This window comes from Biomphalaria glabrata, chromosome 6 (genome assembly GCF_947242115.1).
Source record: "Biomphalaria glabrata chromosome 6, xgBioGlab47.1, whole genome shotgun sequence".
Lineage (NCBI taxonomy): Eukaryota > Metazoa > Mollusca > Gastropoda > Planorbidae > Biomphalaria > Biomphalaria glabrata.
The window spans coordinates 27,322,199-27,337,068 of NC_074716.1; the positions used below are offsets into that span (position 1 = coordinate 27,322,199).

A 14,870-nucleotide genomic window follows, 5' to 3' on the forward strand; every position below is an offset into this window, starting at 1 on the left:
TCATTTAATTGTTCACTTTAATTTAACATTCATTCACATTCATTTAACAAAGCTATCACTCTTTTCGTTTTTAATAGATATGTATGTATCGGCTTCAGGTAAACCCCATTTTCGCAAAAATAATTTTATTTTCGTAGCGAAAGAGAAAAAACTTAAAAGGATCATTAGCTACGTTTAACATACATCTAAATCCAATCCACTAGATTAGTAAACACAAACTTAGATCCGCAGGCCGCGTAATGTCAGGCTAGTATATATATATATGTCTATATTATAAAGTAGAATGTGAGGTGTATGTATGTATGTATGTTACTTATAGACATCAAAACCGCTTGACCAATCTTGATAAAACTAGGCAGGAATGTTCCTTGGGTACTAACTTAGACCGTAGTGTATGTATTGTAGCCCTAAAACAAACTTAAGACCCTCAAAAAAAAAAAAAAGTTGTCCGACTCTATTACAGCTATAGTATTTTATGGATCTAGGCCATGGTTAACAATGTTGACACACTATTTTTACATTAACACATTCGCTTTACTTAGTACATTATTATTTCGTTTAATTGTTTACAAAACACTCTCAGTGACTATATCGACAGTAATGCGCAAACAAAGACCCGCTGGTAACATATGTCTAGTATACTATAAAGTAGAATGTGAGGTGTATTTATGTGACTTATAGACATCAAAACTGCTTGACCAATCTTGATAAAACTTGGCAGGAATGTTCCTTGGGTACCAACTTAGACCTTAGTGTATGTATTGTAGCCCTAAAACAAACTTAAGACCCTCAAAAAAAAATAAAGTTGTCCGACTCTATTACAGCTATAGTATTTTATGGATCTAGGCCATGTCTACAATGTTGACATTAGAAAATATCGAAAGGATGTAGACCTAGATCTAATTTTAAGAAATACACTTTGCGCAGTTAGTTTTTTACTTTGACACATGAAAATACAAAAGAGGATCCATTGATTTTATTATATAATAAAATTAACCTTCAATTTTGTGTTTCAAAAGCATTTTTTGCATTAATTAGTTCGTTATATCTGTGACTCTACAGATTTCCTGACGAACATTCTTTCATTAGACAATACTGTAATGAATCGCTTACTAAAAATTAATTCGTTTGTTTACTTTATAATCCCATCCCTAGATCTAAAACTCTAATTCAACTCTAAGATGATAAAACTTCTCTTCGCACAGATAGTTTTATACTTTAACACATGAACATTACTAATTATAGTCCATTCATTTCATATTTTGATCAAATAAACATTCAAATTTGGTTTTCTAAAGCATTTTTAATAGACTGCATTCGTTTACGAAAGCTGCGAAGCCGAGTTGAGATAGCGACCTAGATCTATATTCATTCATGAATTGCGTACTAAAAATTATTTCGTTTAATTGTTCACTTTATAATTTCATTCATTTAACAAAGCTATCGCTCTTTTCGTTTTTAATAGATATGAATGTATCGGCTTCAGGTAAACCCATTTTTCGCAAAACTAATTTTATTTTCATAGCGAAAGAGAAAAAAAACTTGAAAGGATCATTAGTTAAGTTTAACATACATCTAAATCCAATCCTCTTTATTAGTAAACACAAACTTAGACCCGCAGGCCGCGGGTAATGTCAGGCTAGTATATATGTGTGTGTGTATATATATAAATATATATATATATATATATATCCCACATTATTTCCCTCTGTTGGGTCTAAATGTGATGAAGGTGATAAGTGTATTGTGAAAGTCAGTGACCATACAACACCCACCTTGTTTTGCTTTTATCATAGATAAAATGATTACACCTGACAGGGATAATGTAGCCAAGATAGGCCATACTAGTATCTTTCACTATGGATTATATCCTAGTTAGTACTCTTGATATGTTGGACCTTGTAGGACAATACAATGTTCTGTGGTAGACACAGGATGCATTTGGTCTGTGAGTAACCACCATTCTGTTAATGTCACTAATATTCTATAGTTTAATGCAATTAAGGCATCTCTTTAGGGAGTAAACATGATTTTATCATGGTTTGTAAACTGAACTTGTTTTTGTTTTGTTTTGTTGTTGTTTGTGTATGATTTCTTTGACCTAGTTTGACATACTATTCTGTTGAAACATCTTTTATTCCAACAAATAGCTTGTATACAGAATACTGAAATAAAGACCTAGTTGTGCTTTTGTGCCTGATACTGTTACCTGACATTCTTACAAGTTTGACCCACCAACATCTGTACATTTCACTTATTCCAATGTCATGTGTCAGGAAGTTATGTCAGTCTTGTCAGTACATCTTGGTCCTTATTCAGACATCTTTTTCTTTGTATTAGATATACAATGATATAGTTCAGCACTTATGTAGTGTTACATATTGCTGGCTGTTACTGTTGGTGGAGTTGGAGTCCTTGGTATAAATATTAGCTAGATGACAATGTAACAAACAAGAACAACCAGATTCAAATAAAACTGCCTTGTTAAAAAACACAACTATTTATTCCAAAAGAAGGGCACAGTCCAACGTTGCTAGACCTAAAAATAAGTCTTGTTCGAAGCAATGAAGTGAGTCTCTTACCATTATTCTATCTCTAAGCTATTTCTGTTCTAAGTCTTTTAATGTACCTTCACATCACTAAGGATATCCCGATTAGTCCCAACTTCTACACATCCAACTATAGATTCATTACAGGAAGTTTTAACTTCTCTGATACATGACATTCATTTTTTAATGTGAAAGCTAGTAAACCAGAATGAAAATTAATGCATTTGAGGTAGAATCATGGTGGCTGATTGATAAATCTCTTGGTCCCTAACTTTTTTTTATTTAGGTAATTCTTACCTAAGTAAGATGTCTGATCTTATTACATCCTCTTAGACAGCTGGCTAACAAATCTAGTGTTTATAGATAGCAGGGTATGTTGAGCCACATTTGTTCGTATATGTACTTTGACTACCGGGTTTGTTTTTTTTTGGGGGGGGGGGGGGTTGGAGCTGCAGATAATTTAGATTAAATACTGCTATTGAATCACATAAACTGCCTTTCATCTTTAAAAAAACACTTTTTTATAAATATTTGTATACAGTATGTAAATTTAATTTAAAAAAACAAAAGTGTACACTTTCAAAAGCCATTTATTTGTTGCTCTCCTATCAGGATATGTTTAATATGATAGTGAAATCTGATATGATAGGCCAGTGAGTCCTAAACGTGTTCCTTAACAGAACTTTGTACATTCTGAGTATTTAGCAGAACACTTTGCTTATTTTGTTTTAAAGTGCTTAATTCACGAGGTGGCCTACTAGTATATTGTTCCATTAGTTTGTGGAACACTTAATCAGGTCTGGCAGAACACCATTTGGGAAATATCGTGATATGGTTTGCAATATAAAAGGGAAAGTTCATAACTTGACTTGATTTAAAAATGGTTAAAATGTATTTGCATGATATCTAAATAATTGATTTTAAAAGTAAAATAATTATAATATCTAGTTGTTAAGAAAAAGTTCAAGCATAAACTTCTTTTTTTTTTTTTTTTTTTTTGGTTTTAGTTCAATGTTGTTTTCTATTTTTAAATCCTATTTTACTATTTTATTGTTGAAATCAGCAGTAGAACTGATAGAAACTGTTGCACCAATGTCAAGCCAAATAAAAGCAATACTGTCATTGAATTTTCAATAGTGTTGTTAGTATTCTAGCTATAAACACAACACAGACAAAAAAGTATTAAATCAATAGCGGTTTTTTCCTGAAGCTGGCTGTTAAAAATGGAATGAATCATTTGACTTGATGTTAAGCATTAATTATTTGTGCTAAAAATCTCTTATCCATAATGTAATTAGTGCTGTCAAAATTTTTACTGTAGTCAAATCAAATTGGTTTATTATTTCATTAGGTGATGCTTAACAAACAGACCCAATTTAATGTTTAAAAATGTATATGACTCATTTTAAATGGACATGTAAGCTCAGCTAAGCTGGAAACCAGAAATGGGGTTATTAAAGTTCTTGATTGTAAATGTAACAACTCTTTCACACATCAATGTATATAAAAATGTTAAACAAGTAGAAAGAGAAACAGATACAGAAAAAATAGTGTTTAAGTTAGCCAGTCATTGCTTTGTAGCTTCTTTATTTATTTGGAAGGTTATCCTAAAACCATTTTTATCTAGTATTTCCATATTTTGTCTCAAAAGCTTATTTCACAAGCTGCTATAAATGATGGCTCATATCACCAAATGATTAAATATAAGATTTGATTTTGAAGTTTGTCAATACTAGTTGGTGAGTTTTGCTGGTTGCTTGTTTTTTTTTTTATTATCTAGACGTCTATCTATAGCTGTCTTTAATGTTGTTAGTTGGGAAAAGTAAAGGCTGTTGATCGCTGTGTTGGCCTTATGGCACCGTCGTTAATCATGGGCCACAGAAACAGATGACCCTACATCATATGAAAGGGGAACTTAACATTTTTATAGCTGACTTTTGTGTTTTATTTATTTTATTTTTTGTCAGTTCTGCAGATTTGAACTTAATTCTTTGAGCTTTTTCTTTTAGGAGGTCTTCTCAAAGATCTTTTTACTAGTAGAGGCATGTTTTTTTTTAAGCTCTGTGGATAGTTTGACTGTCTTTCTTTTTCACTTGTAAATGTTTATGTTTACAATGTTTAGGATTGAAAACTTTATTTTATTTGGTCTTGTATAGTATTATATATAACAACTTTCTGGATGGATAAACTTACACATTTGCCAGAGAAAAAAAAAATTATTGATAACTTTTGTATTAACATTTACATTTTTTTTGTTTTTCTTCTAGACCATGAAGCCAACCCATCAAGACAGTCCTCCAAACAAACTGGGGTATCTGGTGATATACCATTAGCTGCCTCCTTTCCCAAGCGAGTCAAGATGGATGGAGATGGTGATGGCGCCCCAACATCCACCCACACATCACCTAGTCACCAGAAAGGTTAGATAACTCTTTAGACTTACTCTCAAGGTGTACTGCTAAAAAAAAAAGAATCCTTTCATTACAAAGGAATGAAGAACACGTTGACTATCATCAATTCACTAGCAGTGAAAATTAAATAAATCATCTTAGTGTACTCTCACAAACATTATCAGAATCTAATATTTGGTTCACTTTGACTTCATAATAAATTTAGTCAATAGATTTATCATTTATATCAAATTATTTTTCTTGTACATATTTTATTCCCTTTCAAACTAACCGTGAATATACTGCCACCACACTTGTATAGTTAGTCGTAATCCTTTAAATATATAAATGTGTGTAAGGTTGATGCATGCCATTAAAGAGTACTATATAGACAATCAAAGCTTATCCCCACTGAAACACCCAAGCCACGACAATCTTTCAAATCAAGTGTAATTTGTATTTAAAATTGAAAGTGCTTAATGATTAATTTATTGACAGCCTATATTTATTTTTTTATTTATTTTTTTGTGCCACTTTTTGTTTTATTCTCTCATATCTCTTTAGAAGATGCTCTACTCTATGATGGGGGAGGTGAAGGTCACAAGAGCAGCGTCATCTCCTTTGACAGCAGTGCCGAGTCAACACCCAGGAAGTCAGTGCCTAAAAGATCCTCAGCGCCCTCCACGCCACAGTCCCACGGACACGACCTGAGTACAGTGGACATGAAGATGTCATGGGATGGCAGTGCCAGTGGGGGCAGTGCTAAGGGTGAGACCACTGATGGTGAGACAGGGTATAAAGTTGCCTTCAAGGCCAGAGGTAGGGGGGTTACATTCAAAACTTTCTCTTCGCTCACCGCCTGCTGCATGGTGCCTGGACTTTTGTAACTCTTTAACCCAAGAAGCATCACCTGTCGTTAAGTCCATTCATATTTCTTTTTTTTTTTTTTCAAAATAGTTCTTGTCACTAATATTTTTTTTACTTCAAAACTTTTTTTTTTCTACAATAAAACCTTAAAAATGTTTTTCTTTTAATTTTTTAAAACTATGACAGAAATTATTGGTTAAATTTGAGCACCAAATATGCAACACCCTTTGCTAACAGCTGCTTTATTTGTTTTAAACATTTTTTTTTAGTGATAGATTATTTTTAAACATTTTTTTTATCATAATTAATGAGCAGGTAAACATTAGAATTCTGTTGTTTGCATTCCTTTTTTTATTTTTTTTTTCATCTTGAAGCTATCCATTCTATCCAAACTTTAAAACCCACTTCAGTTTCTCTGCTTAGAAAATAAATTGTAAAGCACTTCTGGTTTCTTCTATTGCTGAGATAATACATATATATTAATAGATTTGAAATGTCATCTTTAGTAGCATAGGGGAAGACTGCTATGGTATTTTCCATGTCTGTCTGTGACAGAGTTGAAAAAGTCAAACTAGTTGAAAAAGTCAAACTCTATTACCAATTTGATTTCACCATCATCTTTGTCATTTTAAAACTGTCTACAATTTGTATGCTGGTTCGTTTGAATAATTTGAAAAACAAGGTCAAAAAGTTCAGTCCATGTTATACATAGCTATGAAATATATTTTTTGTACTTTTCTTCATTTTGCTCTAAGTAGGCACAAAACAAAAGTTATTTACAGTCCTCCAAAAGTTTATTCTTTCCTTATAAAATGAAGTATGCATATTGGAGAAACTACATATAAACCTTTTCAGGACAATATGAAATTGGAAGTTTTATGATTATCCTTAGCTCCACAATGATTAATGAAGACCTGGACATAGGCTCAAATTTTTCTTCAACAAATTATTGAGGATAATTCTTGTCTGATATTAGTTAAAGATTATAGTTTACTTATAATATTTTTGTAATTTTAATTTTTTTTAAAAGATTTAGGTTTTCAGTTTTCAACAAGGATCTGTATTGTCTTCTTAAATTATAGCATGGCTTACCCATTGTAAGTCATTATAAAAAAGCTTGTAGATTTGAAATATTGGCAGTAAATTTTGTCACTTATCCAAATCATTTTTTCTTGAATTTTTAGTAACTACGAGGTGGAGTCTTAACATTCATTAAATACTAACATGTAGTTTCTCTGTTTACTGAACATTAATGTTTTTGTTTTCTATGGAACAATGAATCATTGACCTTAAAACAAGCCCGACTTTTTTTTTTATTGCTTTGGTAATTTGGTTGGCAGCTTGCAGTATTGAGCTGATTTATTTTGAAGGTTTTGAGTAGTTTATAGTATAAAAGTTATTAATGCAGTATCTCTAATATAGAGGACTGTGATATTAATTAACTAAAAGAAATTTGATCTTAAATTTAAATGATATTTTAGAGAAAATCTTTGAAATTCAGCTCAATTTTTGAAAAATCTTTTTGTTGCTGTTTGTTTTTAATAAAAATGTTAATTTATAGAAAATTTCATTTTCTTTTCTGTTGATATCTACAGCAGGGATGCTTGCTGATCCAGTAAAGATAGCTAAAGAAAGAGAGAAAGAAGAAAGAGTAAGACAAGCTAGAGAGAGATTGCTAGAGGAAAGGAAGAAGAAACTAGAAGAGCTGAGAGAGCAACAGAGAATCGCTCAGGAGAATAGAGAAAAACAACTGGAAATGAGAAGGCGTAAAATTGAGGACCTAAGGAAAAGGGACTCAGAGAGAAGAGCTGCTGTAGAGGAGCGTAGAAAAATGAAGGAGGATATTGAGAGAGTAAGTATTGAATTACAACGAATGGTTTTCTTGTCAAGACTGCAATCATGAAATGGACAAAGTGTGCTTTGTTTTTCTGTGTCCACCTAGTGGGCTTGTGTTAAGTTTTGAATTTCAAAAAGATTTAGAAGGCATTTGACAATTTACAATGTCCCTTGGTTTCACCCAGAAAAATGCTGGTGCCTTACACTTTGTTGGGGATAGCTATCAGAAAAGATGCTTTTACCTTGGGCTTCACGGGTGACTTAGCATCACCTGCCTTGACTTCAGAGGCTTGAAAAGTATATTGTACTTTTAAAACACTTTTTTCTTTCCTAACTAAAATAAATCACACAGATATAGGCTTTTATTTTACTTTCTGAAAACCCTATGAATCTTTTTGCTCCTCTGAAATAATTTAAGTTCTGGCAAAGTTAAGTACTTTTCAATTGGGCTTAATTTGGTAATAAATTTTTTTTTGTAAAAAAATTTTTCTTCTTTGTAACCTTATTAAATAAATGATGAGTTTCCCTAGCACTGACACTAATATATTAATGTTTAGGTGGCATTCATTATAATCCTAATTTTTTTTATATTTTAGGCTCGTCGTGAATCTATCTTGCAAAAAGCTGAGGAACGTGTTGCACGCTATGAAGCTTGGAAAGCTGGTGGCCGTAAAGGTGGGAGGGGTCACATATTTGGTTTCGGTAGCGCCACACCTCGTGACATCTGCCAGCCCTTCGAGCGACCTAGGCGCTCTTCCTCTCACAGTGCCCTTCAAAGGCGCTCCCCAAATGGGTCCGATATGGATTCCATGCGACCGCAGAGGCGTGCTCTTTCAGCGTGCAGTGCGGTGCGCAGACACTGTTGTGTAGATTATAATAGGATCGGTATGTGGCTAATCAAGCACTACTAACCCTTTATCTTAACTATATAACATTCAATTAGACCCAAAACTACAGTTTTGGGGGGTGATACATTGGTGCCAAGTTTTCCTTTTATTTTTGTTGATTACTTTTTGTTTTTACTATTCAAAATAAAATAGATCGACTTTGAAACCCTTTTTTTTTTAATGTTTTTTTTTCCAGCTCTTCTTTAAGTTACCCATTGTGTAGAAAGTTTGTTTTAACTGATAATGTGTTCTACCTTGGCATCTAGTGTCCTACCTGGTAACTTGGTTCATCTTTCACTGTCACAACAAAGTTTAGTCATTCATGTTCAGTCAAGTGCCCTGATCTGTAAGTATGGTGAACTTGACTATTATGTAATGACCTTACTTTGGTGGTTAAGAGATGTGAGCCAGGTCTTTACATCAGTTGGTACCATTTTTTCCCCTTTCCTTTACAAAAATAAGTTTCAAAAACCATCTATCATCTTTTTTTAATGAATTTAAAAGATTCCAAATTTTATCGCTAATTATGTTTTTTAAAATGTCTGGGCAACTGATGCAGCTTAATTATTCATTTTTACGTAGGATAATTATTTTTTCTCTAAATAATGTCTGTTAAGTTGTTTATTTTATTTTCTAATTTCAGTAAGATCTTTGATGTTAATTTGTTAATAGACATTTTGCATGCTTCAAATTTAGGGGAAGAGAAATGGCCCTTATAAATATTTTTATTAAACTTCTAAAGAGATGACATTGCTGAAATATTTTGACAAAATGTAAAAGTAACTTAAAATGCCCACCACCATTGTCAAAAAAAGAACATACGACCCAAACATTACACATTCTAGCTGAAACATGTTTTTAAATTGGACTTATGTAAAGCATGCAGTTTATACCAAAGGTTCTGAATCATCTAGTTTATTTCTATGCACTAAATTAAGTTTTATCACTTTGTTGTTGATATTTTGAGACTTAGTATCACGCTACGGAAATAATTTCTATTCAAATCATTAGCTATCTTTTATAAAATCATATTCCCTGTTCTCCCATTCCACATTTCTTGTATTGATATTCCATCACTTTCACTGAGCAATATGTACTCGAAATTGGCATTTTTAACATGGGTTTATATCAGGGGTGGGCAAATCACGGCCCGCTGGCCACATGCGGCCCGCCGACACCTACAGAAATCAGGTGTGCCCACATTATATAGATATAAAAATGCAAATCTTTTAAAAAAAATATCTATATAAATTATTGAAACTGTCTCGTTATAAAAAGTTTTAAGTAATCGAAGATTATGCTTATTGACTATACATCAATACACTCAATTCAAGACACAATTTCTGAGTGTTTGGTAGGCTTTGAACAAGATGGCAAGTGTAACAACTGATGGAGCTCGATTTTTGACTGAGAACCATAAACTTGAAACAGGAAAGTTTGCACAAAGCTGCATATAATTTATATTATTAAATTATAAATATACTATATTAATTAAATTTACTAGAGCTAGGGGAGTTAACCACGGGTAGTTCTGATTTATGAATAAATAATCCAATGTATCCGCTAGCTTAGCATGGATAAGGCAAAGGAGAAGAATATAATATCTCAAGACTAAGACTAAGACTGCTTTATAGATCCTTACGGAAATTTGTTGTGATTACAAGGATGAAATTGTTATGTTACTTGAAGGACTTTGACTTTGTTACCAATATTTCTAATGAAGAGTGGAAGACAAAATATCAGGTTTTTCTAAAATTGCTATTGCAATTGATTGTTTACATATGAAATGCAAATGCATGTTAAATCTTTCCAAACAAGACTTTCCCATTTCTAAAGACAAGCAAAAAAAAAAAAGTTTTTTGTCATTTTCCTTTGCTGAAAGGCGAAACTATCTTTAGTGAAATTATTAAAAGTACAACACTTATTAAGAGAAGCTGATTCAGCTCCAGAGGACATAACTCAAAGCAAAGAGAATCTCCAGTCATCACTACCACGAGAGCTTTATGGGCGCCAGAAGCTGCATTTCCACACCTAAAAAACCTTTGCTGCTGTTCACACTATTTGGGTACACATACATCAGTTCTTCTTCGTTCTCATTTTACATGTTGAAGGGTTCAGATCAGTAATCCTATATCTGAGATGAACCGTGTAGTGGCTTCCAGATCAGGCAGTTCTCTGAATAGTCTTAGGAGAGTCTTGTTCGGGTCCCTTGATTTAGTATGCACCATTGAAGGACATGGTCAGCATTCTCTGGTGATGCTCCACAAGGGAAGGCTTTGCTCGTTCCGACATTTAACTTCCGGAACATAAATTGTCTCATTCAGTGAGCAAGCATTTTTTTGTGGAAACTAAACAACTATAATATCTAGTCAATGTTGACTGACTGTAATTTGACAGCAGTCATAGGGGTAACAACTAGTAAGATAGTTTCACAGTTAAGAAACAATATGCACGAGTGTAAAAAGTAAAATACTGCACATTAAGTACAACTGTATATTTGTGGGGATATTGTGATATAAAAAGAAAACAGCAATTTTAAAAAATCGTAATACAGTGTACATATGAATTAAAAGACATTCTACACAGCAAGCTTATCTTTCTAATATATATATATATATATATATGCGGCCCGCCATTGCCAAATTTTTTTTAATGCGGCCCTCGATACAAAAATGTTGCCCACCCCTGGTTTATATTCATGACATAAAAGTCGTTCATAAGAGATATTACTTTGATACAATCAGAATGTTTTTTCACTCTTAAATCAGTATCACATTATAGAATTGAAATACAAATTTTCTACTATAAAATTACTGCTTACTTTTGTGACCTAAAAAGGAGAATGAATTTATTATAGTTCAACAACCACCTAAACTTGTTTCTTTGTCGAGGTCTTTTTTTTAAAATTAGAAACTAACTTTATTGTGTGTTCTGTATTCTTATTAAAAGAACATTTTTAAAAAATCATTAACCAACTAAACATTTTGAATGCTATAGTGAACAAAGAATGAGAACTCGACTCCAACTCTACTGCTTAACACAACTAAACACACAATTTTGTTTGGTTTTAAAGGACATTTTTAAACAAATTGATGTTCCATCTCCAGTCAAAGGTTTGTCAAACTAGTCTGGAAGAATCCAGTCAGGTTTTTCATTACTAACCAGATGAAAAGTAAAGCTAGTATTCATGTTGCCATTACCTTGTTTGTTTTGTGTTTGTCTCTAATCAACTGTTGTGTGTTTTACTAACTAATCACTAGTTTTATTAACTCCACAAGCCACAAAATATCCTTATAGTTTCACTTTTCATCCGACTGATGAACTGTGCATATTGATTACATTGAGATATGAACACAGCTTTATTTGTAACCCCTGGCAGATGGTCTCGAGTTGAATGCAACTTTGTCAGTGTGCGCATGTCATTGTTTTTTATCATTTCATCCTGTTCATCCACTTCTCTCTCTTGCATTGAAATACTTTCTCATTTTTTTTTTATCCTTCCTCTTTTTTTCCCCCCTCCTTTTTCATTTCCAATGCATTAAGAGCTTCCTTGCAGTAAGTGCATTTTTTGTATGAGCCTTAACTGTAGCCTCCCTGTGTCCATAATTCTTGACCGCACTAATTTTTTTTTACATTTTTTAAAAATATTTTAATTAATGTTTTTAATTAAATGCACTGATTAATGAATGCTTTAGTTCTCTGGACACCAGTATTTTGCTGATTATCATATATTTAACAAGTATGATTACTTCCCTTTTTTTTCACTTGTCAAATTGGCCCATATGTTTTAAGAATGTGTTTTATTATTTGAAAACAAAAATTTACACACTTTATCTTTAAAAAAAGCAATATAAAATATTCATGCACGTCTGTAAAGGTCCAGATTGTAAAAGCTCAATTCTCTTCGAATCATGTTAGTCTTCAGTAGTACAATTTATATATGTCAGAGTCTGTCCAATTCATAAACAGTTTTCTCTAGTGAAATCAAGACCACTTTTATAATAATTAGAAACTTGAAATGGTCCCCCAAACCTTTTTTTACAAGATAGACCAGTCAGTAACTATTGAAAGTTATTAGCTCATGAATATTTACTGGTCTAAAAATTACACATTTTTATTTTGCAAATATATTTAACCAAAGCTCTGACAAATGTTTTAAGCAATGGACCTAATATCAGAGTCACACATTTTGAAACAAAGTGCAATAATAAATCCCCCCACCACCCCCCAAAAAAAATTGTATAGACCTATTTGTAGAGTTACAATACTTGTGTCCTGATACTAAGCATCCTTTATTAAAGTTTTATGTTGTATACCACTTATTTGTCTTTATTTTCATTCATTTTTATTCATGTGCATGCCTTTGGTTTTTTTTCTTTTTGTTTTTTCTTTTTGTTTGCTGATTGTGCACTATCACATGTCTGTGTCTAGGGATGTTTGGTGAAGGTTCACCCAAGAATCTCTCCGTCTCCATGAGTGCACTCTGTCACAAACGCAACCCTGAGTTTTCTTCTTTGAGTGTCTTGTTGCCTGGTTCAACCCCTGGTAGGTTTAGCTCTCCTAGACATTGATGTGTGTTTTAATCTCATGATACCTTCTAGAGGGTTAAGGTTCATCCATGGATGCATACATTGAATTTTAACATGAAACCAATGGCTTATTGTAATACTATTTCTGGTCTTGAAGTTGAATGTGCTATTCATTTTTAATTTGTTTTGTGTAGCCATTAATGAACCTTCAACCTGCTTCTAGTTTTCCTACCTACATCACAATTGAAGTTTCATTGTTTTATCTCATTATTATAGTGTCTGTTCTTATAGTAATTACTTATTTAAAAAACAAAATTAAATTACAAATTTGAAATGAAATACAAATACAAGTTTATTCATATGTTTTCTTGAAAAGAAAGATTTATATCTAATTATTGAAATAGTATCTTCAATTTAAATTAAATGTTAACCATAGACAAAACAGATGTCATTATTCCTACATATCTTTAATATTGTGATGCATGTTTGTTGGCTCGGTTCTGGTTCACATTTGCTTTGGTTCTGCCTCATTGTAGCTAATCATCACTGTATCATGAGCATGAATTAGTGAGCTTGAGAGTTAAATCTTTGTCTTATTGCTGTAGTGTTTCACAATAGATGAATAGATCTTAGATGCCTTAAGAAAGGATTCAAATAATCACTCAGTGAAAAGGCTAAAATTGCTATGATTGTTATAAATTAAATGTCTGATGTTAGCAAACTTTAAAAAAAACATGCCACTTCAGAAATATTAACATTTTTAGTATCCTAAAAAAATCTTACCTCACTTTTCAATATTTTGTAGATATCCAAAGATTGAAACTGGTCACTTAGAATAATATAAGCACACTGAGTTATATTTCAGAAATAAACAAATTGAAGTCTATTGTGTAATATTGAGGAACACTGCTAGAGGATTTGAACTAGTTAGTATATGTGTGTATGCTTGTGCCTTAGTTCTTGTGTAATGTCTCATTTCAAAACAGAAAAACAAAGTGATTTTAGATGATGTACACTAAGTAACTACAGTCACTAATTAAAGCTATTATTTATATAATATTAATTTTGATAGCTTCTTAATAACAGTATATATATTTAATATACATTCTAACAAAAATATATTCATCTAACTCCTATCAATAAGTAATCCGTGTGTTCTTGTGTTAGGCCATGGTGGTGGGGCCATGACTTCAAATGTACAAATTCTATAACTATAATATTATAGTAGTTCTTATCATTTAGAACAAAACAATGACTGAATCAGCTTGTACAAGCTTTGAATTGTTTATTTTGTTTTTAATTTCTTACTTCTTCTGTCCCCTTCCCCCAACCCCATTTTTTGTCTCCATGACATTTCCCTTCTCCAATTCAAAACAATACAATTCATACCTTATACCTTTCACATGGGGTGTGTACTGTATTGCTTTAACCTGCTTGTTGGACATGAAAGGTCTGCTATCTGTACATGACAGTCGAAGGTCTTTTCTAGGGCCCCACACATCAGCTTCTGCCATTGTGGCAGGATTTCAGCACCAACAACGAGTGGCGGCTGCTTCTGCGGTGGGCACTACACCCACACAGCAACCTCGTGCATCCATGACAGCCAGCATGCCCAGTCCAGTCAGGATGAGGGAGAACAAGACCCGCAAACAGCGACCAGCAAGTGTGGCTTCCTCTATGCCCAGTTTTGTGGGAGGGGAACCAGCGAAAACACCCCGCAGTAAAAGTACAGATCGCAGTGGGAGAGGTACAGTGCTTGGTCTGGCATCAGGTTCCCTATTCAATATTTTTTTATTAGATGTTTCTTGACAT

General features: G+C 32.7%; 1 protein-coding gene across 20 annotated transcripts in view; it reads left to right on the top strand.

Moving 5' to 3' along the window:
- LOC106071844 (MAP7 domain-containing protein 1-like) overlaps positions 1-14,870 on the top strand; it is a 69,925-nt gene that overhangs the window by 26,603 nt on the left and 28,452 nt on the right. For 7 of the 20 annotated variants that reach the window (XM_056032653.1, XM_056032662.1, XM_056032650.1 and 4 more), the window contains exons 2-7: positions 4,817-4,969; positions 5,504-5,758; positions 7,402-7,658; positions 8,239-8,527; positions 12,961-13,074; positions 14,509-14,805. In XM_056032653.1, coding sequence (XP_055888628.1) covers positions 4,817-4,969; positions 5,504-5,758; positions 7,402-7,658; positions 8,239-8,527; positions 12,961-13,074; positions 14,509-14,805 — 1,365 coding nt within the window. Of the gene's footprint in view, positions 1-1,799; positions 1,949-4,816; positions 4,970-5,503; positions 5,759-7,401; positions 7,659-8,238; positions 8,528-12,072; positions 12,085-12,960; positions 13,075-14,508; positions 14,806-14,870 lie in introns of those variants that run through there. The other 13 variants (XM_056032663.1, XM_056032655.1, XM_056032670.1 and 10 more) reach the window with 13 other exon arrangements.